Here is a 25,004-nt window from a genome sequence, read left to right as displayed (position 1 = left end):
TCTTCTCCACGATGGCTGTTAATTTCCCTCCGTGCCAACAGGGCACCAGGTCCCTTCTCGCCCACCCTCCCTGGCATTTACGTTTTGAGGAGAGCTATTCTGAGTGGCTGGGGAGACCCACAGTGGGGTTTTGATCGGCATTTCCCTGATGACACTCTTGCTGAGAGGCGCCTCATGTACTCCCTGGCCACTTGTATGTTCTTTCTTTCTTTCTTTCTTTCTCTGTTTTAAGGTGCTGGGACCACCCCATCCCCACCCAGGGCCCGTGCACAACAGGCACATGCTCACCACTGAACTGTACTCTCAGCCCCCATTTGCATATTTTCTTTAAAAAAATGCCTATTTAGATCAGTTGTCTATTTTATAAGATTTTGTTGTTGTTGTTGTTAAGCTTTTTGACTTCCTTCTCCACTAACGATCTGCTACATCATAGATGATAGTCATGGTTTTCTCTGTTTTCGAGAGTTTCTTCATAAAGAAGAGGTAGGGAGGCGAAAGACGGAGGCTCAGAACCAGCACTGGCCCTGCCCCAGGGAGGGTGTGTGGCAGGCTTCAATCAGCCCAGGCCCCTCTGAGCTTCTGCAGGGCCCAAGTCCTGGGAATGTCACTCTCATCAGACTCCGTGTTTCTACACCATGTGGGTCTTAACGGCCTGGGCTAGATTTTCCTTGCTTTCCTGGAGAGGATGTCTCAGTTTCTGTGGTTTCTCCGGGCAGGCTCAGACAGAAAGCAGGTGGGTGCTACTCAGCACACTTTCTAGGAGAGCAGCCACGTGCTTCTGTGGCCGGACCCACCTGGAAGCTAGGATCTGGGAAGCTTTGATGTCGGCCACAACGTGCAGGAAGTAGTAGCTCATGAACACGCGTCTCTGCAGCAGGAGGAAGGCAAAGCAGATGCTGTCCCAGATGATCCCGGCTTCCCCGCTGGGCAGTCTACAGGAGGCATCATCCTCGGCTGTGTGACAAGAGGAAAACGTGCTGGAGCCAACTTCCCTCCCATAGTCACCCTGTGGGCTGCCTGAGTGCAGGGATCACAGAGGCCCAAGAGCAGCGTTCTCATGCGCTGCTTACAGGGTGACCCATTACAAATGACGCGCACACTTCAAATCTAGCATCAGTGTGAACTCGTTGGGCTATGACACAGGGTCTCTTGACCTTCGGCAGAGAGGCCCCTGTGCCTGTCTCTCCCTTAGGGACCCCCAACGAGGGCCATGGGGAGTAATGTGCAGTGACAGAGGAAAAACTCTGTTCAACAACACAGCTGTCCTACCACAGGCTCTGTGGGGTGAAGCCATGCCAAGGGACACGGTTGGTCTTTAGAGGAGTTGGAGTGAGCAGCACCCTGGATCCTCAGTCGAAGACCATCCCTTGTGGTACTCAACTGCAAAGTGCAGCCTGACCCACCAGCCACGGTGCGGGAGGCTTGGATACAAGCGGCCCCCATCCTGGCCCACAGAAGACCCCCATGTTGTCATGGTCTGAGCTTAATCAATATAGATTATAAATTATAGAGTATAGGTTATGGAATATTAATAAGTAGGATAATAGGATCATGTGACAAGTGTTATAGAATAAATAAGGTTAAGCTGTTTCTAAGATGTTACAGACTGTTTTTCTGTACTTCAGATGCCCACAAATGTGCTTGAATCCAGGATGCTGTCTGTTTTGCTCTGCTGACTGCTTTCTTAGCCCTGGCATCGTACTTGCTTGCCTGCACCTATGTTTTTGAGGATGTGGTTTTTCCCCTTATAAACCCCACAGAACTCAGAACCGATACTGGTCCTAGCAAAGACAATCCGGGTCCTGCAGGGAGCAGTCCCAGCTGACTAAATAGAAGACCTTCTAATTTGGACAAAATTCAGACTGAGAGTGTTTCCTGAGTGATCAGCCCACAACCATGTGACACAGCCCTGGGCTCTGTTGCAAGGGGCAGGGTGGTGGGGACAGCATGTCCCTTAGTCTGTGTGCAGGTCTAGTTCCAGAAATCCCAGGGCCCTCCCAATGGTTTGCATTTACAGATCCCTGAACTTCTTGAGGAGAGAAAGTTCTGGAAGTCTCATCACCTTGAGACCCCGAGTCTAACCAGAGCAACTCCAGTTTTGGGTGGGCCCTGGAGTCCTTCCCTATCTTAGGTAGCTCAGAGGAGTCCAGGGAGTCACAACAGCACTGCACCCAATCTCCAGACCTGCTGGGTGGGCAGTGTCTAGGAAGTGACCCAAGGTGCCTGGAGCGAAGGCACCTCATGCCATGGCCCGCAGGTCCACAGCGCGCTCCCTTTCCATTGCCTCCACACAGGGCACCATCGACCTCCACTTTGGACTCTTCTCTTTGTGTGCCTGGGCCCAGTTTCTAAGTCAGAGCAGTCCTGCTCCACGTCCCTCCTTTCTGACGTCCACTACACATACGCCTCTTGTACTTACGCATGGTGTAGCCCTTGACGGTGCAGGCCAGGCTGAAGGCCTGGATCAACCAGCAACTCTTCTTAACCAACGTTCCAATGTATCCACACGCGCCTATCTGAAAAACAGACAGAGGCAGAGTCTGAAACTGCACCCTGAAAACAAGCTGGGGTCTCGTGATCCCAACAGGTGCAAGAACTCACAAGGGCCTGGTGCCAGAGATCAAGATGGCACATGTGGGACCCAAACTCAGACACCACGCGGCCTGCAATGGCAGCTCCTGGAGCACTGGAAGTCCCCAGGCAAATCAGACCCACGCACACAGCCAGGGTCTTCGGAGCAGCACTGCTGCACGTGGAAGCACCTCTTGTTGAGAGGAAACCTGGGCTGTAGTGGGAATAAGCCCCAGCTCTGTGAATGGGTGCACACTGGGCCCCGGTTTTGATTCTGTGTTCCCAGGAACCATCCCAGACACAGCTGCAGGAACAGGCCATCCGCCCTCACCCACGGGAGCCTCAGCCAAGGACTCTGATAGTGTGGACAGAAATCATCGCAATGACAGAAATGCTCCTTACTGAACTCGAGCTGACCTCCTCCTTGACACCACCTCCTAGGCAGTATAGCACCACAACTGTGCACAGTGTCACACATGTTAGGTGTCCTAAGTGATCCTGGGAGGACTTAGCTTCGGGAAGACAAGCAGGGGTGTGTGGACACACTGCACCATTGTATAGACGGGACCTGAACAGCTGAGGACTTCCATACCCACTGGTGGCTCTGACCCAATCCCGAGGGGTACCAAGGAATGAGAGTATGTGATCTGAGACATTGGGCGGTTCTCTGGGTGAAGAAATCTTTTTTGTTGATTGTTGGGACATGGTTGTCTCGTAATAATGGATTTCTTGTTACAGGTGTGCTGTGCTCAATCCTGAGGATGGTGGGGAGGTTCAGCCAATACCCCAGGTGTGGCTGAGCTGTGTGTCCTGGGGATATGGGAGTGGGAGAATACTGGGGTTTCCATGGGATCCTCAGCCCTGAGAACGACTTCCCACCATCTTCCAAACTACGCTGCCCACTCCAGGCAGGGGATGCCCTTCCCCTTTGTAACTCCACCCCAATCCGTTGTCTGAGTCTCAGAGGTTGAAACGGCATTGCCTCCACGAAGCCTCTCCCTGACTCCCAAGCAAGATATTAGGCTTCCTTTAGTTTTTGCCTTATTTTCCTGCAAGGTTATAACCACATCGTTAACAATTGTATTATTATTATTTGTAGATCCATATTTCCTTCCAGAATGTGAGCTTCTTGAGAGTCAAATAAGAGCACTATTTATCTCCAATTCTTTAAGATATAACATAGTGCTCTATAAAGAATAGGTCTACAGAATGAAGAAGAATGAACGAATGGATGGATAGAGGACAGATGGGTGGACGGAAGGACTGATGCCGTATCCACACATTTTCCAGGCATAGCTATGAGATCATGCTCCAGAGGTGGATCCCTCTCCATGGAGTGGCTTCAGGATGGGACAGCCTTGTCTAGTCTGGTCTATGCTCCGCAGTGACTCCCTGTGCTACTCCAAGCATGAGTCCATGCTAGTGGGCAAAGGCATTGATTTAAAGGCACTTTCACCCTCAACTAGAGAATTCATCTTTCAACGAATGGTAGGCAAAATAAGTTATTCAAATACTCATCACCCACAGACTAGGCTTTCTCAGCTCTGAAACACAGCGATACACACATAAAAAAAAAATAATCCAACAGCCCTCACAGATCAGTGCTGTGGTGAACTGAGCCCTAAGCAGCTAGCAGAGAAGAAGAGCAGAGTCCCTCCACCAGTGCCCTTCGCCTGCTCCACCAGGCACAGCCGAGAGGAGCAGGCACGGCCTGACGTGGAGGCTGGCGGGAGAGGCAGAAACTGCTTCAGCCTGTGAAGGTTTGCTGGTTAACTTCCTACAGCACTGAGTAACTTAAATGGCGTCCTCGTGGCCTAAAAGGTGGATTTCTGGAATCCCTAGCAGGCAGTGTGAGGTATCTGTCACGTTAGCAGAACAGTTAGGCCCAAAGGACCTCAGCTATGTAACAGCAGAGCGAGCGGGTGCTGTTCCTGGGTCCGCATGGTTCAGCCAAGCCCTAATCAGATGTTGACAGTCAGAGGCTGCCGTAGGCTGCACTCTCTCCTGGGTCTCTCCATCTCTGGCACGCAAGGATTTCTTGCATCCTGTCTCCATTCCACCGAGAACACAAAGTGTTCTCGAGAATTATGCTCATTTCATTTCACTTTACACCTCTACAGTTCTTTGCGAGTAAGAGAGTTGTATTTTTGTGAATATGATATGACTGAAAATCTTCAACAAACTGGGCATGGTGGTGAACTCCTGTAATTGCAGGGACTCAGGAGGCTGAGGCAGGAGGATTGCAAGTTTGAGGTCAGCCTCTGCAACTTAGTGGGACCCTAACTTAGTGAGAAACTGTCTCAAAATAAAAGAAAAGAAGAAGAGAAAGAGCAGGGAATGGGACTCAGTGGTAGAGCAGCCCTGGGTTTAATCCCTAGTACCGCAAACACCAAAACCAATTCATGGCTTCCCTTGGAGCCACCAAAGGCCCCTTCAAGCACAGACTTGAGTGATAAGATGGTTCCTCAGAAGGAACGGGACTTAAGTTAATAAAACACATCCTAGAATTTTTCCAGTGAATACAATCCTTTCACCACGTGACCTTGAAACCGTGGAAAAGAGCAAAATGTGTTCTGCTGAATTTGGCAAAGCACAGTCATAATGGTCCTTGGGATCCTGAATGGGCAGCGTCTTGTTTGGGGCTTTTGAGAGCTGTATGAGAGGCTCGGGGCTCCTGATAGCCGCCGAGTGCTGATCCTCTCTCACGTGGAAGCCGCATCTGTGCTGTGTTGGGAGGCACTTACCGACAGTATATTCTTCATGGTGATCACAAAAACGTTGTATGCGATCAGCCAGTCCCAGTAGCGCAGGATGCTCTTGATGGGTTTCAGTAGCAAATCGCCCCCGAAGAGCAGGAAGTAGAAACAGGCCACCAGGTAACCCATACAAAATATACTGATCCTGGTTGTCCCAGTAATGAAGATGATCGTCAGCACGAACCAGAAGAGGTAGCTGAAGATGATGACCTTGGACATGTCCAAGTAGGATCTGGAAAGAACCAAAGGACACGGGGCAACAGGAGAGCAGACGGGCACAGAGCGGGGAGTTTCTGTTTGAAGAAGGGAAAGAACGCAGCTCCATGGGTTGCCCACGAGAGCCGTTTCAGAGCACGCCAGCGGCTCTGGCTGCACCTTTCCTTCTCGCGGCCTACGTGGGGGCACTCTCCTGCAATCAGCGCCACCATAACTGCACCTGCTGCCACCATCATCGTGTGGGTCACGTTTCTCACACACAGCCACATTCTCGGCCTACCACTTGGTGTTCAAAATGCCTCTGCTTTTCCACGGAAGGGATGGATCATGGTATGGCCACAGAAATTGTAATGCAGATACCAAATCAATTCTAAAACTTAGCATTTCTTGCTAGAATATCCTGGCTGGCAAGAAATAAATGAACATGCATTCCTTTTTCTGAGCTAGAAATTAACAGAAGAAACAAACCCATAAACATACGAAGATTTTACTAGAAATGAAAAGGTCTCCATAGAGATGGGGACTAGTTCTGACAACACAGACACTGCCAGATGGGACCCTGGGCTTTTTAGCACTCTGCCTTTGGATGTCCCGGGCTGAGTCAGGGTTCCTTTTGGGGGCCTATCCCTCCACGATGGCCTTCTTGATGGAAGGGGAGACAGGAGTCGTGCCTCGGTCTTCTTGTGACAATAGCCACTGCCAGAGTCATAGCTGACAGGAACACTCCCCACAGGCTGAGGCCACCCATGATTGTTTGGTCACAGCTTTTGGTCTTGGGTGGTTTTGCTTTGGATGCTTCTCTACCCAGATTTGGGGAGAAGCAAAGCAAAACGAGTTCTGGATTAGTTCTTTGATTAACGGGTTGTTATTTGCAGGGTGTCAATAAACCATCTCTTAATAAAACATGAACTGTACTTGACCTGTCCAGTGTTATTAGGGAAAGAGCATTTTTTTCAGATGTGTGAACTTTTAGCCTTTATGTTTTGCAGAGTAAAACACTTAAAATGATTTGTGAATTTTTTTTTAATCTAAAATATGTTTCACCCTCCTTGACTTTCTAAGCAAAGGAGAGCAGATAACAAGCCAGTGTTTCTCAGTGAGCCAGGACCTCTGGGGTGGATTCAGTGACACATGGAGCTCCCAGTCCCTTCTGAAGCCCATATGGGGGACTTCCCTGGACCTGGGATGGGGCACTCTGAGTGCACGTGTGGGCTGTGCGGGACATTCAGTACTCCTGCTGGCCTTCACAGGTCCATCCCTGGCCAGGCGCCTCCCGGTGACACAGTGTGGAGCTGGTGGAGAAAATGCGGGAAACACCAGCAGATGGGGATCCTCCAGGTCCTAGAGAGAACTGATTTGAGTCCTGGTGACAGGTGGCAGGGTCCAGAGGGTGTTTGTTCCCTGTCAGAGCCCAGAGAGAGGCAGTGCAGAGCCACTCAAACCTAAGGGCGGGCTGGAGGAGGGCTGCACCCCTTACATCACCACCTGCTCAGGGCTTCCCACAAGGCCACCTGCTATTGGGCCCCTTACATCACTACCATGGGACGTGACTGTTCAGTTCCACCATAGGGGTGTGTGCCTGTCACTTTCTGGTATTCCTAACTGATAAACAGATCTAAAAACTTGAAACAATCTAATTTTCAAAATAAGATTCAGCCTTAAAAACCAGTGATGAGTAGAGGCTTCTGCCTGGGTTGGTCTTTAGGGGTGGCTTTGCTGCGCTGAAGTACTTCCTCCCTTTGTGTTGGGTGGTGGGGGGTGTGTGCTGGGGCCATCTTTCTCTCACATCACAGAGAAGAGGCGAGACTGGGAACCCTGCCTGAGACCCGTGTTCATACGGCACGCCACTCAGAAAGACCATCTTCAAGCCAATTTGCTTGTGGGTATTTACTCAGTGTGCACTGAGCTTCTGACAGAGCCAGAGCACGCTCGGGGCGGGGCTGGACTGGCGGGCCAGATCCTTGTGCTCTGGTCCCTGTGCCTCAGCTCTACCTGGCGGTCTTCTCATCTGCAAATGGGGTGATATCACCTGCACACAGGTGGCCTTTGGGAGGCAATGGCTCCACACACGTAAAGCACCTGGAACAGAGCCTGGCTCTTTGAAAGCACAGGATAACTCTTAAAGTGACCCTATCCCTCACAGTGCCAAAGCCATAGGGTGGGATGGGCACAAGAGTGAACAGGTGAGAAGCGGACTCACCCCTCAGAAGGGGGCAGAGTGGGCTCTTGGGGTAACAGCACCAGGTTAGAGGGCGGTCGTGCTGTTTAAACAGGACTCTCCTGGCCGTGACTGCAGGAGTCGCTCCCCGGTCCCCTCACGGAAGGAGCCAGCCGCCACCCTGTGAGACTCCAAGGCCAAGCAGTTGGTCCACAGCCTCTCACCAGCTGTGCTGGCTCCTGGGTGGCTCTGAGCCCTCAAGGGTGGAAAGAGCTGGGTATGGAGGCTGAGCCGGCATGCCTCTAAGAAGGGGAGGCCAGGCAGGGCCGAAGGGACCAGGGAGAAGCAAAGCCAGCAACACAGCCTGAGAGACAACCGGCTCTCAAGACCAGGTCCAGGTGTCCCTGATGGGGAAGATGGTGGAGGTCAGCAAAGGTGCTGTGGAGCAGAGGACGGGGACGGGGAGGGAGGAGGGCACAGTGGGGGGGCACTGGACCGAGGACTTTGTGCATTCATGAGTATGTGCAAGTGGGCCCCACCGTCACGGTGGCCAAGGTGGGCCCCACCATCACATGTGACTAAAATGCACTAGTTAAATAAATAAGTCATATCCACCTTACAACAGGCTCTAACGGGAGCCCAGGCCAAGACAGAGAGAGAGCGTGAGGTGAGCAGCAGCACAGGTGGCTCTAGACCCTCTTCTCAGGGTCCAGAACACACAGGAGGTGAGGGAGCCGAGGGACAGGGACGAGGGAGGGCGGAGGATGAGGAGGGATGTGGACAAGGAGGAGGGACGGAGAATGAGCAGACAGAACAGGGACGAGGAGGAGGGACAGGGATGAGGAAGGGCGGAAGATGATGGCAATGAGGAAGGGGAGCGAAGACGAGGAGGAGGGACGAAGGATTCAGGAGGTACGAAAATGGAGAGGAGGGAGGGATATGAGGAGGAGGGACAGGTGAGGATGAGTGATGGGCCACAGGGAGGAGGGAGGGAGATGAAGGGGGACCGGGGATGGGAGGGGATGGGGGATGAGGGGGGATGGGGGATGAGGGGGGATAGAGGATGAGGAGAGGGGATGGGGGATGAGGGGGGATGGGGAAGAGACAGGGATGAGGAAGAGATGGGGGATGATGAGGGGGATGGGGGATGATGAGGGGGATGGGAGATGAGGAGGGGATGGGGGATGAGGAGGGGATGGGGGATGAGGAAGAGATGGGGGATGATGAGGGGGATGGGAGATGAGGAGGGGGATGGGGGATGAGGAGGGGATGGGGGATGAGGAGGGGATGGGGGATGAGGAGGGGATGGGGGATGAGGAGGGGATGGGGGATGAGGAGGGGATGGGGAATGAGGGGGGATAGAGGATGAGGAGAGGGGATGGGGGATGAGGGGGGATGGGGGATGGGGATGAGGAGGAGTGGGGATGAGGGGGCCTGGAGAGAGGGAGGTGATAGGGGATGAGGAGGGGAATGAGGAGGGGGGTGGGGATGAGGAAGAGGGATGGGGTGAGGAGGGGTGGCAGAGGATGCTGGGGAGTTGGGGTGAGGGTCTAGAGGTGGGGAGGTTTTTCTGGAGAGCTGCTACAGGGTCTGATTGACATAAGTCTGCTTTGTATGACGAGGAGGCAAGCGGAGGCCACAGAAGGAGGCCAACACCGATGGGAGCCTCAGTGTGGAGGCTCCCACTCATAGCTTTGGAGTCTGTAGTTCAGCAGATCTCCTCCCCAGCCCAGCAGAGGGAGGAGGGGAGAGTGGGCCTCGCGAGGTGCCCAGGGCGGGGCTGCTGGGTGGCGCGAAGCCTCACCTGCAGTGGATGAAGTCTGGCACGGGGTTGTGCTGGCTGAAGGAGGCCGCATCCAGGTTCATGCAGATCTCCACGTTGTCCCCGGCCATGATCCGCACGGCAGCTTTATTCTCATCCTCAAAGATCTGCCGCTGCAGGGAGGCGCACAGGAGCAGCATGAAGTCGTCTGCAGGACAAGGGCGACACTGGCACCTGCTCTCTTCTGGGCTCCCTCGGGCAGCACAGTCACCCCCGAGTGAGCCGAGCCCCAAAGTGCTCAGTAAAAGCCATCCTGGACCCCAAAGCCAGGCCAAGGGCATCCGCAGCATGGGGAGCTGTGCAAGGGCAGGTCCATAGGGCTCCCCAGGGGGTATGGGTTTCGCCTGCATGGTGGGCAGTGAGGGTGCTGGGCTAGGGAGTCTCCTTCCTGGCCTGGGTCTCTGCCCATGTCCAGGCAGCTGGAGCTGTTGCCCTGCTGACCTCCTCACCTGTTGTGGGTGCAGACATCCTGTTCTATTTGACCTTGTCCTCTCTCTGCATTTGTAACCCAAGGCCATTCCCAGCCAGGCACCAGAGAGAGGGGGAAGGCAGAGAGCGTGTGGGCAGAGGGGATGTGAGCCTGGCAGGCTGCAGCCCTGCTGAGCCCCTCATTTTAAACCTGAGTATGTGGGGGCAGCTGCCACTCCGGAGCCACTCCCTGCCATCCTGGGTGGCGCGGCATCTCTAGCCCTGGGCTCACCAGCCCATGAGATGGCCCTGACAAGGTACCCAGTGACCCCAAGTCTGGGAGGTAGGTATCCTCATCGTCACAGCCCTGCTCCATTTGGGTCTGTCTGTGGTGGCAGCTGGGAACCCTTCCCGGCCACAGGCTCCCTCCCTGATCTGTCTTGTGAAAGGCGGGCGTGCAGGTGTGTGAGGGTGTCTGGGGGTGAGAGGACTCGAGTGAACACAGAACCTCCAATGTTGACTTGTTAATTCTGCAAACGCAACAGAGCAAGGAAGAGCCATTCCTGACTGGTGATAGGGTTATAAGGTCCAGCGAAGACCAGTGGTCCTGGGGCACCCTGCGAGGACTGAGGAGCCAATGTAAACCCAGCTGCTGATGTCTCAGGGCCCTGTGGCATAAGCACTCACAGACGAGAAACACTGGGTTGGGTCGCACGATGAAATCTGGGAAGTACAGCCACTTGATGATGTTGTCGTTGAAGTCGGCGCCCTTGAACCTCCATGGGTAATCTGCAGGGAGGGCCACAGGCAGAATTAGTCTCTTGCACTGGTCTACGGAGTGCCCTTGGGCGAAGCCGCCTGGGGAGTGCCCTCACCTCGGCAGGGGGCAGGCGGGATGCCAATGCAGATGAAGTACTGGAAGGTGATGATGCAGGCCAGGAAGCAGCAGTACTTGGGCCAGACCTCCGCGATGGCCTTTCTTCTGCGTCGGTACAGGACAGCAATGAGCCAGCAGGCGTGAATCATGGCGTAGAAATCCATTCGCTGGCCGATCACGTTCACTGACATTAGGAAACAGGTCTGCGTAAGGGTGACAAGAGGTGAAAACACATGGGGTTTGCAGGGAAGGGGAGCACATCAGGAGCCACACCTGCACAGCCTGGATGGCCCCGCATGGGTCCCCGCGTCTTGCTCTTTTGAAAGCCTTTTAGACTGAAGGCAGATCCACAGGTTACCTCCAAAGGAGCACCTGACTGAGTCACTGTCATGAGACCCACTTCAAACTGGAGAGGACGCAGGCAGGCAGCGGTAATGACTTCATGATACAGCACCCCTGCAAATTCATCCTATTAAATAAAGGGCAGGAACTACCAGCACAACTTCAGGTTAAAACAGCTCCCTGGAGCTGCAGCTTATACGCTGAATGCTCGAAAGCAAAGATGGTTGGGAATATTTTACTCTTTAAAAGTAACTAATGTGAGGGCTAGACTGTGACTTAAGGGTGGAGCCCTTGCCCAGAACATACAGGTCCTGGGTTCCAACCCCAGCACAAAGCTGGCGGGAGAAGAACGAATAAGACAACGGATGTTCATGCACCCAGATGGCTCTTGAGATCCCGAGAGGCCAAGTGCCTGGCTGCAGAGTAAGGGGCATTGGTCCCCAGACTTGGAAAATGCCACTGCATCAATAACAGCACTCTCTGTGGACCCCGAGGAGTCAGTCTGCATGGGCTGGAGTGCAGAATAGCCCCAGTGGCCAACTGGCCTGAGGTAACTATTTATATGTTTGTGTAAAAAGAAATAAAACACATTGGCAAGAAAACTCACCTCCAGGCCAAACTTGTAGAAGAAGTAGTTTATGAAATATTTGGCACAGTTAATAAGTCCATCATCCAGATGCATTCTTGTGATGTCATGAAAGATAGTTTTGGACACAGGGGCAGTAAGGTTGTTTCGACCCCGATAGTACTCCTGATGGCGGTAAATGGTAACTTCGAAGGCCAGAATGGCCAACATCAGGAGGTTATTCTAGGAAGAATAAGCAAGAACATACAGCTGTGTTTGCCAAGGGCTTTATGAGTTTCAGCTTGAGCCATTCCTATAATATCACAGCTCTTGATTCTTAATGTCTAAAGCACAGTGTTTTACAAAACCCCACCTTTATGACTCCTACTGCACTCAAGGTTCATTCTGTCGTCTTATTAACTATGGTGTTGTCTCCATTGTGGAAATGGGGCTAATCTCCATGGCAACAGGACTCAGAATCTCTGGACGTGAGGCTGTGGCTGTGCTCCTGGTCCTGGAGAAGTACTCCACACCGGGGCTACCTGGCCCCGGGGGTTGCTGGCAACCAGAGGGGCCAACGGTGCAGACACATCCTGGGAAACACACTGCACCAGCCACAGGGGACACCTTTACCACCTCTGACGTCTGGCCGGAGTGGGCAGTGAGTTGAGAAGCATGCTCACAATGGAGCAGTAGTGTGAAAACAACAGGAGTGGTGAGAAGAGCCCACGTGGGTCCCCACACTGCTCTAACCACCCTTTTCAAGAATCGATTTGTCTTATCCCTTTCACAGCCACTGGGGGCTGAGACCATTCCCAAAGGTATCTACTGTATTAGGAAAACTTGCAGCTACTCACAGAAGACAGAGGTCTAGGGCCTTTGAGGTCCAGACATGGAGCAGAAAGGTCTTACTTCTAAGGGCCCTGTCCATGCAGCACAGACAGGACTGCTTACATTATCCACCAAGGTAAAGTGTGAAGCATGGAAGGTATAATGTTTTCATCTCTTTGCAACTGAAGTTCTTTTTTTGCAAAGGTAATGCTTTATTCCTTCTAAATGTAGTAAATGGTCTTTATTAAAAATTACAGGGAAACATCTGGGAATGGTGGCACATGCCTATAATCAATCACAGTGGCTTGGGAGACTGAAGCAGGAGGATCAAAAGTTCAAAGTCAGCCTCAGCAACTGAGTGAGACCCAGTCTCAAAAATAAAAAGGTCTAGGGATATGGCACAGAGGTTAAGCACCCTAGGTTCAATTCCTGGTAAATAATAATTATTATAAGGAGAAACATAATTTAGATAGCAAAAGTTTCTTGTAAAATAACATCTCCTTCTCAGAAATTATCACTATTGACAATTTGATATATTTTATCCCATATTTTTCTTTGCACAGTGTTTTAAGACTTGCTTTTTTAAAATTGGACAATGTATTTTGGACATGTTTCAGTTCTGAGAACCTAGTGACCTTGCTCTTGGAATGTGACAAGGCACTTGGTGAATGTACATGGCACACTGTATTCAGTCAAGCTCAGACTGCTGGCCAGCTTCTCTTTGGTGCAAAAATGATCTGTCACAGGAATTTGTTGCAAGCATGATTCCAAATGCCACATGAGAAGAGGAGGTTATATCTAATGGAATACTAACGGTCTCAAGGGGAAGGATTCCAAACTGTGCTGAGCTCTAAGTAGGAACAAAATTGCCCTTACCCTCAGGTAGACAAGCAAGGGAGAAGACTTCCTCAGGCCAACCCACTCAGTGGGGTCGATAGGCGCACTGTAGAGGAGGGACTTGTTCAGGTCCTGCAGGGGTATGTTGGTTTGGTTTTCATTGGGCTGAAAAGAATAAAAATGGAGTGAAAAATTGCTCTCCAGATTGGGTGAGTTCAGGTGTCCTCCTTCAGCTTGGACCAAAGGGACAGGGGTGGGATAGGGAAGGAAAGGCCTAGTGTGAGGTCCCTGCTGGAGGGAGGCAGAGGTCCAGCACAGAGGGCAGGACAGACAGGGCCTGGATGGGGTGACTCACAGGCTGGACAGAATGAGCGTGTGGCAGCTGGCCCTCCAACCGCCTTGCTTCCCTGAAGGGCAGTGGGACCCCTCCCCCTGGCTCACCAAGGAGCAGTTAACAGAGAAGCTCTCGGGCTTGATGGTTTGCAGCTGGTACAGCATCTTGCAGACGATGATCACACAGGTCCAGACGGTGCAGATGCTGGAAGCCACACGGCGGAGCTTGGCGTAAGGCAGAGCGAAAGCCCAAGAAATCAAAAACACATAGTTGAACAGAGACACCTGCAGGCATGGAATCAGAAATGGAGACAGGAACACACAACATGACGTGACATCCACAAGCACAATGACCCGACCTCTGACCTGCAAGGGGGGTTGAGGTCTGAGCACGTGCAAGGCATTGCCTCTGTGTTGGGCACCAGGGGAGTGAGCCCAGGGCCCAAGGACACTGTGTCTTCTGTAGAAGACAGACACGGAACAAGGTGATGCCAGTGTAGGGCAATGATGGCTGAGCTGAAGATGTGAACAGGCTCCTGCCTGAGGCCCAGGAGGCATCCTGGCTCCAGGGTGGAGATGCAAGAATCGCCAAGCCAGGCTGGGAAGCTGAGGAGGAGTGCAGAAGCATGGTGGGGCAGGTAACCACAGACAACTGGGAGCTCGGAGTCAGCAGTGTGAGATGCAGGGATCGTGGGGAGGATGAGGAGCCGCCATGAGCCAAGGGTTGGTGATCCTTTCAGAACTGTGTAATGGCACGTGGCCCATCCTGCAGGAAACAGCCACACCACTCCCTGGAGGGCATCACTCTGGGGAATCTGAAGCTCATCCAGCATCTTACTTAGAGAAATGTAAGTGAGGGATGGAGGGCGCATGATGGGCATTAGACAAGAGGCCAGAGACCAGCTCTCCTGCTGCTGTGGTCACCCAGGAGGAAAGGGGCCATGGATTCATGATGGGAAACAGAGTTAACTGGGTTTGATGGTTGGTGTCATGGTGGTGGTGGGCTGGGGGGCTTCAGGGAAGGGAGTGTGAAAGAAGACTCCTGGGATCTTCTCGGGAGCCCACATGACGACAGGAAGTGCTAAAAGGGGGTCAGTGTTGGGGAGGACATGAGTTCCACGTGAGCACGCGGACCTTGGGACGCCAGCGAGTTTACCCCTCAGAGCATCGTCCCCACTTTTAGCAACTCTGCGTGAACAGAATAGGAGCATCACCATCTTATTCAGCCATGGGCCACATGCACCTATGCTAGATGTGATTCAAATAACATGCTGGGATGTTTCATGTCATTAGGTGAAAACGGAAGCATGCATACCACTGGTAAAGCGAACGCGCACAAAGTGCTGAGCTCTATGATCTTGGGAGGGCAGTCTACCTAGTCGGCTGACAAAACCATAAAGTGACGCGCGAAGACTGCATCATGGTGTTGACGATTCTGCATGCTGTCCCCAGCTATTCTTGTACTTAACTATTTCCACTGTCCAAGGCCAGGGGCCTCTCTGTGCACTCAGAGTAAAAATACTGGACTAGGAAGGGCTGCCTTACAGAATTGATTGAGGATGAAAGAAATTGTCCTGTGGAAGTGCTCTGTAAACCATGAAGTGCTCATAACATACTAAATACGACATCTTATCAAAGTATTTTGATTAGCTAACTGACCCCCCCTCCCTTAGTGGTCAGCAAGGGCCCTGTCAATTTGGATGTTAAAAAGCAAATCCTATTAGAGATATCTATTAAAGATAGACACAGGGCCCCCCAGGCACAGGAGAGTGTGGCTCACACAACACTGGGAAATGAAGTCTCTTTGCTATTTCTTTGAATATGCACTGGAGGCATTGAGGATAAAACAGGACAAACGATTTACACAGAACTTTTGATATTCTGATGATGGGTAAAGAGAAGAAGGGATCTTAACAAACCCTACCCAGGTTCAAGGTTACACTTCCCATGGAGCTTCCTGCCCTGGAGAAGCACAGGAAGCAGTGGGAAGTCCATATGGAGCTGGGGCAGTGCAGCTTGCTGAGGCCGTGCCAGGCTGGCCGGGCGATACAGGAGCCCAGGCAGAGGCAGCTAACCCAGGTGGGGAGACGGCCCCGGAGGAGTCGGGCCCCCACTGGGAAGCGTAAGCAGGTGTGGGCAGAGGGGTCCCAGGTACAGGGCCCCCCAGGCGCAGGAGACTGTGGCTGGCACAACCCGGAAGAACCAAGTGGCTCTCTGCCAGGGAAGTGAGACCTGAAGCCTTCCAGCAGGTGCCCTGGGGCACCCGGAAGGGCAATGTTGAAGTGGCCCAGGCCCGAGGGCAGGGGACATGACCAGGCGGTGGTAAAGGATGGGAGTGAGCCAGGCCAAGGTCTGGTACAGAGCACTGCCAGGGTGCTAACCACACTCTGGGAAGACCATCTGGCTGCAGGATGGGAGGCCCACGGGATGCAGAAAAGGGAGGGGGAAGCAGAAATCGTCTGGAGTCACTGAAGAAGGAATGAGGTGCAGGGTGAGCTCGGTTTCAGGGACATTCATGGAAGGGGCTTTGGGGGCACAAAAAGCGAGCCGCATCCAGCTGCCCTGTGGGCATGAGAGTCTGGAGTCCAGAGAGAGCGCTGAGCTGAGACAGGGACTGGAGAGGCGTGGTTCGCAGCTGGCAGCTGGCCCAGGAGCACACAGGAAGTTCTGGGTCAGACCCCGCAGCTCAGATCAAGTCTCACCCTTAGTGACCTGCACATGTCCACCCGTGTTGTGGTCATCGGCTTTCCCCGCGGTTTAGCTTTCCAAGGATTATAAGTGGAGGTCCCTGACTTAATTTTTAGAGGAATTGAATTTGAATTCTAACCAACTCAAAAATACTCCAGGGAAATTAGAAGTATGCAAAGAGTATTTGTTGAATAAATGCAAGGAGAGCCAGTTTGTCCACCGTCAATAGGAAATGACTGTCGGTGGAACAGTGACTCTTCTTTACGGACACCAAACGGAGGGCAGGAGAAGCATGCAGTTGGAAAGTGCAACTCGTCTCCAAAAATTCAACCACCAACAAGGTGCGCTCTATGAAGGATTTTACTTCAGAACCAATAACATGAGCCAAAATGTTATCATTTTCCTCAGAGAGAACTGAGGGAAGCAGAGTCCCACATGCAGAAGAGCAGCCCACTCTCACACTCGGCAACAAAAAAACAGGCAAAAACAAGCAGCCCCGGGACTGAGGCCAGTCAACTGGAAACTAAGCCCGGGCCCTTCTCTCTGTGGCTTCCCCCTCCTCAGGGCCACTGAGTGGGGTGTTCTGCATGTCAAAGGCATCCTTTCAGAGCCAGATCCCTAATGTAGTGGACACCAGTTAAAAATATGGCGGACAGCTGGACAAGGACTGTGAGACCCCTGTGACTGTTTGATGTGACGCTCCAGCAACGTTCACTCACCTCTTTCACAGAAACCCAGATGATGTAGGAGGACACGATCTTGATGATGTGCAGCTCCAGGATCCACCACGTGAACACCTGCAGCTTGTGAAAGTGCTCCAGGGACTTCAAGAAGAGCACCGTGAGGCGGTCGATCACCAGGTGCCACTTGTTCCGCAGGTCTGCAGGACAGAGCAAGGCGGCCTTTGTTATTAATCAGGGGTATCTGTGACCTCCAGATGAGGACAAGGAGCTGTGAAGTCATCACAGGGGATGAGTTCTAAGAACTGCCAAGTGTGGAGCAAGGGTGGTCCACGAGCCCCCAGGCATGTTGACCACACAGATGTCCTAACCTAGGATTCTGGGGATGATGCTGCCTTATCCACCTTCTAACTAAGTGGGTGTAGAGAAGAATTTTGACCTTATTTACTCTCTCTCTGTGTCTCTCTTGGGTACTGGGGATTGAACCCAGCCCCAACCACACAGCCACATCCCCAGCCCTTTTTATATTTTCTTTAGACACAGGGTCTCAATTAGTTGCACAGGGCCTCACTAAATTGCTGAGGCTGTCCTTGAACTCATGACCCTCCTGCCTTAGCCTCCCGAGTCGCTGAGATTACAAGCATTCACCACTGTGCCTGGCAGCCTTATTTACTCTTAAGGTTAAGATGTAAGCTGAGGATTTGAGGTGACCTGAGCTACCTGTAAGTTACAGTTTTGCTTTGTCAAAATGGTGCTCCCATAAGCAACTTATAAATGAGCAGATAAAACCATCCATTCTCCCTGGAAGAACAGGTCAGAGGTCTGCCCCAGCAGGACCAGCCGCTCCTCACCAGAAGGAACAGCAAACCCAGGGTCAGGTCCAGCCACTCCACAGTTTGGCGGAAATCCTGTGCTGTGATCAGCCAAATCGGTCATTGCGTTCTTGCCAGCTGTGCACAACCCAGGGGTCCCGCTGCTGTCTAGAGGACTGTACTGAAAGCCACCACAGGACTGTCTTGTATTGTCACATTTATGTCACACATTACATTGTCATGTTTGTACCAAGGCTACTGTCTAGGCAGAGGATGGGCCCTCACCTGGCACGGGGAGTTGGGATGGTGTCTGTCCTGGGACAGTTAAGTGAGGTTTCATCCCTGTGGAACATGCTTAATGTACAGGGTAACTCAGATGGTGGTCAGTAGGAAGGTCTGAGTAGTAAGTGGACATGATCTGGAGGAGTGGACAGCATGAGGGCGTGGAGGCACAAAGCAAGTTCGACTTTTGTTGAGATCCATCAGTAAAGCTCAATCCCAGCTTGGAGCTTGGGTCCTTAGGCCTGCTCTGGAGGAGCTGGGATTTCCCTCTGCACTAAGGGTGTGTGTGGCTCAGGTCATGGCTCAAGAAAGGACTGAGCGTCTCTGGTCCTCACTGTGGGTCTCCTGTGCTGAGTGGGGAAGGGGACCAGCTTTTGGGGGGCACTTACTTTTGAGAGGGATCTTCTTTCTCATGCTGATTATTTATTTATGATGGTACCAGGGATTGAGCCCAGGGTGCTGCACTTCTGGGCTACATTCCCAGCTCTTCATATTTTTTATTTAGAGCTAGTCTTGCCAAGTTGCTGAGGCTGGCCTTGAACTTGCATCCTCCTGCCTCAGTCTCCTGACTTGCTGATATTACAGGTGTGCGCCACAATGCCTGTCCCTTTTTGTAAAGCAGAGTTGACCAGCAAGGACAAAAGCAATATTCTACTGTCCCAGCACAGCATACCACCCTCAAAGCTCGGTGCTCTGGGGTCCCCCGTGCTCTCTGGGCACTGCTGCATAGGCCGAGCTCTCAGCCTTGTATGTTTCTGTGGGAAAACATTTTCTGAGCCCACGGCCATTCGATTCTCACCATCCCCTGTTAAAACAGCGTTTTCAAGTCTAGGACAAAAAGCAGGGAAAGAGGGAGGACTCCAGAGTAATGCAGGTGGCGGATGCACCTCTGGGGGTTGGCTTGTGAGTGGGTGTTTCTCACCTTCTCTGTCCCTCACGTCTTGAGCATGACAGCAGAACTAGAAATACATTCTTAATGGGAATCCTTGGAATGATTTCCCTGGGGACGCGTCTGCAAAGGCGATGTCCAGGACTCCGGAGGCCCTGCGCAGGGAGCTGTTCTGCCTGAGCCGTAGCAGACACACCCCTCCTGCCCTCAACAGAAGCTCTGCTTGTGGCTCAGGTGTCCACAGCTGGCCCTTAGCATTCTTCAATTCAGTGAGATTAAAAAGAAATTACTGGAGCAGGATATTACCACTACGGCAACCCCCAAAGTGAAATCTTCAACTTTCAATCCCCTGAGTGGGTCACACTGAGCTGTGGGGTCAGTGCTCGTCCCCTGGTCCAAGCAGCTGCTGGCAGCGGTTACCTGACATTTCTTCCTCCTCCTCCGACTCCTCCTCTTCGTCTTCTCCCTCCTCGGTGCCCTCCCCAAGCTCGCCCTTCTCAGCCTTTCCAGGGCTGCCCTCTGTCTTCTCGTCCCCGAGCTCGGCCAGTTTCTTCCCCTCGGGCCTCTCCAGGCTGGCGGTCAGGTGCATCATGGCAAGGTCTGGGAGGCTTCCCTCGGGGTGGGCCAATCTGTGGGCAGAGAGCAGCTGCATCAGGAGAGGAAGGTGTGCAGGGCCGGTGTGAGTGAGGGGCAAGTCAAAGAGAGGCCCACGGGAGTCGGTGCATGAGCAGAGGCCTGGCAATGTGGTGCCTGTATCTTGCCACTGGTTGGCCTAGGTTAGCCTTTCTTATTCAGTTCTGGTGGTTGGTCAGGAATGAGAGCTATCGACACCTAAACTTGACATTGTTCCCAGAGGAGCAAATGGTCAGAGTTTAGGACGAAGAGGCATGAAATGTGTCGTGGGAGCGAGCATTTCATGGCCTCACAGGGGGACTTACTCATTTTGGTGGATTGGTAATTTTTTCTTGATGCTGCTCAAAGTAATTGAAATAGAAAGGAAAAAAAGGAGATGAGAACAGAGGAGTTATAAGGAAGTCAGAGATCACACGTCATGCCACATTTCACCCGCATTGCATTCCTGAGCGCTGGGCAGCTGCGGCCTGAGGCCAGGTGCATTCAGGCTGCGTGGGCAGCGAGCTCTCGCTAGGGACCTGGGCTTGGCAACTGACCCGAGAGTGGTCGGGTCTGTAAAGGAGGGTCCATGTAGACCACTAAGGCAGAGTGTACCCTGCTCTCTGAGCAACTCAACCGACCATCTTGCAGGAACCGCGTCAGTGACAGGTTGGGTTAGTTTTCTCCACCTCTTACAGGACGTGTGCTCAGTGCACCTTGGCAGGGATGAGCCCACTCCACCAGCGTCTGAAGCCACGTGCTTCAAATGCTTTCAGGAGTTCCGGGGTCTGCATTGCTCAGCCTGAGGGTTGCAGACATAAGCTGTGCACGGGCATTGGGCAGGGGGAAGAAGGCAGGGAGCTTCCAGCCACCTGGGCACTGTGGCTGATTCCACAGTGGACACACCTGCCTTGTGTTCTGTGTTCTCGACACAGAGTCTCTCTGTTGCCCAGGATGTTCCTGAACTCCTGGGTTCCAGTGTGCCTCCTGCCTCAGCTTCCTGAGTAGCTGGACTACAGGTCTGTGCCATGGTGCCTGACCTCCTGCTCTTTTTTAAAAAGCATAATGTGTATTCATATTCAAATGGATGCCTTAAAGAGCCCACCCCCTTGTGGACAATACAGTCCATCCTAGGGAAAAGCCTAGTGGAAGTCATAATGATCTTCACTTGCAATAATTAATGAATGAATTTCAGCCTGATCATAACAGACAATTTAAAAAGCTTTACCCACATAATTGTACACTCTGAAAAAAATTATTTAGCCTTTCTGAAATTCAGTAAATTTTCTATAAAAATGAGTTGATTCAGCTGGGTAAAGTCTTAAGCTGTTTTCAAGCCACAGTTTCACATTTGAAAGCATGTCTGTCATTTTGGGGAGCCACTTGTAACGAGTCAGCATTGTTCTTAGTCTTTCAAGACAGTCATCACTCAAAAGCATCCCTTTCCCAGTGGGGTCAAGTGGTTCATGACGATATGCCAGAAGCAAGCCGATCACCTATGCCCAAGGAACCTGGGGCAGGGCTCCACTCTGGGAGCAGGAACTCTGCCCACAAGCCGCTCCCGGATCTTCTTAAGTCACTAACTGACCCCTTCGACTTCTGGAAAGTCCACTACTCTTGGAAACGCAACTCCATTCCTTTGACACCAGTGTAGCACTTGGAACCTCTGGGTGCACACTGCTGCCCCAGCTTGACAGTTCTGTGTTTTGAACGTGCTTGGGTGTGGAAGCAGTGGCCCCAAGGAGGGAGCCCATGTCCCCACGTACTTGCTGTCTTCTGCATTGGGAAGACACCTCTTACTATAACAAGGAACTTGATGGTGGTTAGTGGGGACATGTGCCCCCGCTGAGTGTGTCAGATGCCTGCCACCATTGTAAGCTGATGAGCAGATGCCTTTCTAACCCTGGAGTGAGACCCCAGCCACTAGGCCGTCCTACAGCTGCTTCTATGGCTACATAGCCAACATCCTCAATCAGCAACGTGCCCAGACTGCCACACCACAGGCAGTCAACACTGAGTACGGACGGCTGAGCGACGGAGTCGAGGGAGACACTGGGGTGAGCCTATCGGGAGCAGCCCTTGGAGACACCATCATCTGCGAGACCTGCTTCTGGAAACTGGTGGTAGTTTGCATAAGGTCTGGGACTGGACAGAACTGGGGACAGAGGAGACCTGGGGCCAACCTGACACCGAGCCCCACTCCCCAGGCAGCCTAGCCTCTGGGTTTACAATGGCTGGCAGAACAGAGCAGAGGGGACCCATGTGCCAGCTACCATTTGGAGCCATCTGAGCAATCAGATGACTTACGAGTCAGGTGACACTGCAAAATTACTTAGCCTGTCTCTCAAGTCTCAGTCTTCAGGTCCGTAAAGTGGAAATTCTGTGTCTGCTTCACAGAATTTTTGGAAAATTAAAGCAGTTTCCATAAGTGCTGAACACACTGCTTACATATACAGGAAGGATTTTAAAGCAAGGAACCATCTTCTACAGGCAGATTTCATATATTAGGTTTCACAACCATGTCATAAGTCTGTCCTGATGAAAAGGCAGAATTCAAAGTGCACCTGGCCGAGCCTCATCAACCAGGACAGGGAAGATGCACCCGTGGATGTCAGCTCTGTCCTCGGCACGTTCCTTCACAGTACTCGGGTATGCCAAAAAGGCCATTCAGAAGAAAACCAGCTAGGATTTCTCCCTGGGAACCTGTCTCCAAGCACTCCCTGGCCTTGTGCACTCTGCTCTGTGTACAACTTCGCTGTGCGTGCAGTGAGGGCTGCGGAGCCGAGGGCTGGGCTGCAGACACCCAGAGGCTCAGTCAGCTGCAGTTTGCTGGAGCCAAAGGTCATCCTCATGCTTCTGAAAAGACTGGGTGCCACAAATCAGTCGTTTTGTTCCTCTAGCAAATAAAAAAAGAAGATCTCGACTTTTTCAAAAACTATAGTAAAAGGCACACTCTCATGAAGACACATTCCCTGGAACTCCATGCCACAGAACTTATAACACTTGCGATTTTTTTTACTGATTATCTTGTGCAAATTACTTGATGATCAGATGAAGGATTTTTCCTTTGGGACTCCAAAGAGACACAGTGAAAGCTCATGGGATTCTCAAAGAAGCTCCCTTTTCTACCTCCTTAAATCAAATGCTTTGTGTTTCTTCCACACAAAGAGTTCATCTATCTCCTTAGAGTTTCTTTATTTTTACAGATATTTTGTTTCCTTGCTTTATTATGATTCAGGTTGTGAGCTCTCAATACTTGTGGTTCTCTGTTTTTGTGTCCGGAAAGCCAAGGGACCTGTCAGTCTGTCCATGCATGCGTTCCTGTCCATCCTCAGGGCGTGCTTCCTTATCTGCGCCTACATCATTTCATCCTAAGTGTGTGCTGGGGACTCTCTCCGGGAAGCTAGAGATTAAGTCCTGCACCCTGAGCTCCTCTGCAAAGCAGACTCCTTGTGCTTGGTACACAGTGGGACTCTTTCAATGCTGGGCAAGACATTTATACCCTGGAGACATGTTCTCTTTGAAACAGAAGAAATAAATTGTGTAACACAGAGTGATGAAGACATTTAATTATTGACTTGACTTGGAAACAACTACATATTAAGCCAGTTTCCACTAAGAAAAATGGAAATTCTGTCATCTTAAAATCTCCATATTTAAACTTTCATTCATTTTTTCAATAATTCTACTTGGGAACATGTGAAATGAAAATTGTAATTACCCACTTCATTAGATGATTAGAGAAAAGGAGATATCTTGTGTTAGGTGCAGGACAAGCTGAATAAGTTGTCTGCAGGGCATGCTAAACAAAGTTAGCTGTCGGATGACCTGGCCACTCAAACCCTCTGTCTGGTTCTTTATCACCTGTTTGCTTCAAGCCCAAACGCCCAAGCTCCCACTCAAGGCTGAACACTCAACCCCCTGCTCAAGGCTGAACACTTAACCCCCTTGCACCAAAAGGGCAGTTTGCACACCCAGAGACCCCATTAGAATTTGGTATAAAAACTCCTTCCTGCGGGGCCCCTCTCTCTTGCTCTCTCTCTCTCTCTCTGTTGCTCTCTCCCTCTCCATATTTCCTCTTCTCTTCTCTTTCCTCTCTCTCTCTCTTTTCTTTCTCTTTCTCTCTTTTCTCCTCTGTTGCACTGCTGCAATAAAGCTCTCTTGGTTGCTCCGAGTGTTGTGGTCACTTTCCTTTCATTGTGCCGAAACCCGGGAGAGGGTTAAAACCCACTTTTGGGTCCCTCTTCCTTTGGAAGTGCCACTCACTGGACGGCCTGAACCCATTTTCTCGACCGCCAGAACTCCATCCACCACCGGCCTTCAATTGGTGAATTTCCCCTTCCTGGAGTCCTAAACCCAATGGTGGTGTCAGGAGGATTTGACCGTTGATTGTCCGGCAAACCTCTTTGCCCACCTGCGGGGAGGAAAGCACCCCACCACAGCCTTTAAGGCCACGGTGGCCCTCAGGGACCCTTCCTTGGGCAGATTCGACTCTCGGGTTCAAAATTATTCCCCTTCCCCTTCCCAGCTGATAGTTTACCAGCATAGGTTTTGTATGTCTCCCTCAAGGGACTGTGTAACCTCCGGGGACACATAACAGAGAACTACACATCACACCCCACCCAGACCTTCAGGGTCTCTGTGGCTCTCATAAAGTCCTAGTCCTCTCACCTTCAAGACTTGGCCGCTAGAAAGATGCTTACCCTCCCCTTCCTCTCTCTTCCCCTGTCTCTCTCTTTCTCCTCTTTATGGCCCTGGGAGTCTCCGGCCTCTCCAGGAGGGGTCCTGAAAAGCCTTGGCCAAGGTCTCCCACGGCTCCAGCTCCATCCAGGACGAGAGCTTCGACTGTCAGGATTCGGTGACGACCAAACCCTGCAGCTCGAACTTGCCACTTAGGCACTCCTGATTTTTGGCTCTAGCGGGGACAACCCTTTTGCCAATAAATCAGTTTCCTCCTTCTCTCTTATACTATCTTTGCGTCTCCTTCCTTCTCCTCTATACTATGTTTGTGTCCTCTTCCCTCCTCCTTATACTACGTTTGCGGCATGGGTAATGTGTCCTCTCTGCTGGTCGACTCTCCCCTACAATGCCTCTTGGATAACCTCAAAACCCTCTCCTTGACACCAGACATCAAACCCCAAAAAATTGATCAAATATAGCACCCAGGCCTGGCCCACTTATCCCTTAGACAACCAAAGCAGATGGCCCCCTTTTGGGTCCCTGGATCCCTCCATTCTAAGGGATCTCTACAATTACAGTGAGTGTTAAAAAAATGGGTAAAGATGGCTTATGTCCAGGCTTTCTTCTTGCTCGGTTCCAATCCTG

General features: G+C 51.7%; 1 protein-coding gene across 3 annotated transcripts in view; it reads right to left on the bottom strand.

Moving 5' to 3' along the window:
- Positions 1-25,004, bottom strand: part of Piezo2 (piezo type mechanosensitive ion channel component 2) — a 347,771-nt gene that overhangs the window by 59,819 nt on the left and 262,948 nt on the right. For 2 of the 3 annotated variants that reach the window (XM_034637375.2, XM_071602748.1), the window contains exons 19-30: positions 20,006-20,038; positions 19,488-19,696; positions 17,124-17,284; positions 13,825-14,001; positions 13,423-13,548; positions 11,758-11,958; positions 10,807-11,011; positions 10,619-10,720; positions 9,506-9,671; positions 5,316-5,559; positions 2,420-2,516; positions 795-954 (exon numbers count right to left, since the gene is read on the bottom strand). In XM_034637375.2, coding sequence (XP_034493266.2) covers positions 795-954; positions 2,420-2,516; positions 5,316-5,559; positions 9,506-9,671; positions 10,619-10,720; positions 10,807-11,011; positions 11,758-11,958; positions 13,423-13,548; positions 13,825-14,001; positions 17,124-17,284; positions 19,488-19,696; positions 20,006-20,038 — 1,881 coding nt within the window. The remainder of the gene's footprint in view (positions 1-794; positions 955-2,419; positions 2,517-5,315; positions 5,560-9,505; positions 9,672-10,618; positions 10,721-10,806; positions 11,012-11,757; positions 11,959-13,422; positions 13,549-13,824; positions 14,002-17,123; positions 17,285-19,487; positions 19,697-20,005; positions 20,039-25,004) is intronic. The other variant, XM_034637377.2, reaches the window with a different exon arrangement.

Source organism: Marmota flaviventris, chromosome 16 (genome assembly GCF_047511675.1).
Source record: "Marmota flaviventris isolate mMarFla1 chromosome 16, mMarFla1.hap1, whole genome shotgun sequence".
Classification (NCBI taxonomy): domain Eukaryota; kingdom Metazoa; phylum Chordata; class Mammalia; order Rodentia; family Sciuridae; genus Marmota; species Marmota flaviventris.
This window is presented reverse-complemented; position numbering and strand designations above follow the sequence as displayed.